The following is a 2,924-nucleotide window of genomic DNA, read 5'->3' as shown; positions in this document are numbered from 1 at the left end:
GATCATTCCTCAGTTTGTTTAAAAAAAACAAAGCAATCCAAGAATTTATCCCAAACCCTCGAGCGACCTTTCCCTTCTTAAGGATTCCCCTTCTTAGGTTCATTTCTTAGGTTCACTTTGTAAAATATGATCAAAATCATCTCAAAATCATCTTGACGAATCATCATGATGGCAAATTGTCTGTTAAATAATTAACCTAATATGATCTGAAGAAAGACCAAAAGCAGCCTCTTCTGATATCTGTGTTTATTGAGTGAGTAGGCACATTCCTGGCAGTCTAATGTTCTGAAGGTTGCAGCCAGTTTGCTAAGAGAACCATATAAGCATTCTCTGCAAGCATGACAGTTGAATACTGATTCCCAGTGGCTTATATCTTTGTGACATTCTCAGTCTGAATAGAATTTGTTATTTGCACTCAAACAACGAAAATACCTGGCTCAATGGAAGATATTCAGGTGATTTGCCATTTTAGTGAGTCTGTCACATGCCTGCTCCGTGGATACAATGCTCTTTGTATTATTTAATCTCTGGTTGTTCGACATGAGTTAAATGCAGGTTTGCAAAGATGGTACCTACATTTCAGGAATTAAGTTACCTGTGATTGCAGGACATCTCTGGATGAGTGTACATAGAATATTATGATGAGTGCAGGAGTTTGTTTGAGTTTCGATTAATAATACGCTCCCTCCCCACAAAAAAATGTGCTGCAATTAAAGTCAACGGTTTCCCGCTGCTAATATGCATTAACAACACAAAAGGTGTTTGTCAGGAACAATACAGTACTGTCAACTGAACGTGGTTTCTGATCTAAACAGTGAGATGTGTCAAAATAATTTCATTGGGAGGGAGATGTCAAATATGTAGACCAGGGCATCATGTAAAAAACTGTACACTCCAACTGTTCACAATAACTCAGGTAATGACCGTACCTAACTCTTCTGCATTGAAAAACTTGCATCACAGTGTCTAACGTTTGAGGTGATTCCACAATTGGACAACATTTACTGGATAATTTTAATTATGTGAGGAAGTATTCTCAGAAACAATTTACGGTTGTCAATTATACTTACAATTTGCACTGGTTTCGCCACGTGGTGCAGCTTTGCGTATAGGTCCCCGTTATTTCCAGATAAATGGAACATAAACACATTATCCACATATTTCAAGCGAATAATGTATGTTACTTATATTCCCTCGTTCATTCCTAATGGTCTGACCAATTAAAGTCAATACGAGTATTTACAATTTTATCAAAACCTGTCTACTAACTGTCAATCAGCATTCATTTGTACAGTTGCAATGCCAATTCCTTAACCAAACAGATTGCAGCTGCTAACCAATCAGCGCTTTCCTCACTTGCAGTTGAAACATTATTTTGTCCTGTGGAGATGTATTTCTGCAAATAAAATTCTAATGAGTTCAAGAAGAAATGGGCCTTTCTTTCAGGACAAATTGTGCAAAAGTGGAATGAGACGTGGGCAAGAAAAGTGATGTTGTGATAGAATATTAAGCATTACTTTGTTCTATAGCAAAGCAGTTTCGATTGCTTCCGTAGCCTATGTGTGTCTTTACTTTGTTTTACCTCGTATGGTCAATAGTACTACCCAAGTCTCTAATTGTTTTGCCTGCCTAAAAAGACATGAATAATCGCAATGAATGGATATGTCACCAGTTTCTTTAACTCTTCTCTGAATTTTGTCTGAGTCACTGCATAAATAAACGTGTTGGTGCAACAACTCAAAAGTAAAAGCATAAATCCAGCCTCTTGAAATATATAAACAGGGTCATCATAACCACTGTATGAATAGGTATTAGTTATACGATAATACATGTAATGGATCGTATAAATAAGCCATAACAATATAAAATTAGCGGATATAGTAAAAAGTAATATTATTGATTTCTTCCTGTTCTCCATTTCAGGATCTGGATTTTTTTCAGAGTTATTGTTGCCTCTCAATGCTCGGCGGGCTTTGCTGGCCACCAAGATATATCTCACAGTGAGAGCATTGAGCAGCAAAATGATGAAAAATGGCAGGAAGGGGGTTGCTATGCAACTGAAATAAGAAAACGCTAGCCAAAAAGGTGAAGTATAAAAGACTGCTCTCATCCGGCAATACCAGGGAAGTCCATCACTGATGTACAAAGGGTCATAAACAAAGTACCAGGGGATGTTTTTCAAGCAGCTGAGAATGAGGACCATGCTTATTATTGCTGTTGCTGTTGTCCTTGTGCAATATTTGTTTCGCAGTTTCGGGCAACAAATGGCTAAAAATCGATCAAAGGTGAATGCCACTGTTAGCCACACAGAAAAGTCACCAGTTGCATTGGCGAGGGCAGTTTTTGTGCGGCATGCTGGGGTAAGCAGCAAGTAATTTCCTGGAAAGTACATGTCAATGATCCGGTTGATTATGACAGCAGTGATGACAACCAACAGATCCGCTACTGCCATGGCCACGAGATAGTAAGTGATGCATTGGGAGAGGCCACACTTTCCCCTGGCTAGAATCATTATCGCTACGAGATTAACTGCAGAGAAAAGAAGAAGCAAAAATGGTATTGATACACTTAACGAAACTACTCAGTTCGTTTGGAAAAATAGCAAATTCAGGAATTGAGTCAGGTCTTTACTTTTTGTGTTCACACAAAATGCTGACAATTAGATGGCTTACACGTCTCTCCATTACAATTGGTGTAATCGAAATCAGAAACAATTTAGATTAATGTTACTTTTTCTTTTATACTGTTGCATAAATCCAGGCACGTTAAATAGTAGATCCCACAATTAAGCCAATTTGAGTAAGACTACGTTTGCAGTTTTAACCTGGGGCGTTAATTTTTAAAAATAATTTACATAACCTTTCTTACTTTAACACTGTATTTCAAAGTAGCATCAGCCAAAGAAAAAGCAGCTTAACACCGAA

The 2,924-nt window shown here is 37.7% G+C and overlaps 1 protein-coding gene across 1 annotated transcript; it reads right to left on the bottom strand.

Moving 5' to 3' along the window:
- Positions 1 to 1,562: 1,562 nt before the first annotated feature.
- Positions 1,563 to 2,527, bottom strand: LOC148139005 (putative G protein-coupled receptor 139). Its single transcript, XM_087980970.1, has one exon. The coding sequence runs from the start codon at positions 2,510 to 2,512 to the stop codon at positions 1,613 to 1,615; it is 900 nt and encodes a 299-aa protein (XP_087837096.1). The 5' UTR covers positions 2,513 to 2,527; the 3' UTR covers positions 1,563 to 1,612.
- Between the last annotated feature and the right edge of the window lie 397 nt (positions 2,528 to 2,924).

The sequence above is a fragment of the Chiloscyllium plagiosum genome, unplaced genomic scaffold (assembly GCF_037043375.1).
Source record: "Chiloscyllium plagiosum isolate Xiang-an unplaced genomic scaffold, Cpla_swu_hap1 HiC_scaffold_38, whole genome shotgun sequence".
Lineage (NCBI taxonomy): Eukaryota > Metazoa > Chordata > Chondrichthyes > Orectolobiformes > Hemiscylliidae > Chiloscyllium > Chiloscyllium plagiosum.
Note: the sequence above shows the minus strand (reverse complement) of the source record. Positions and strands in the feature narration are given on the sequence as shown.

What these genes read in the sequence shown, in the direction of transcription:
- LOC148139005 (XM_087980970.1), bottom strand. Translation starts at nt 2,512, where the DNA reads ATGATTCTAGCCAGGGGAAAGTGTGGCCTCTCCCAATGCATCACTTAC.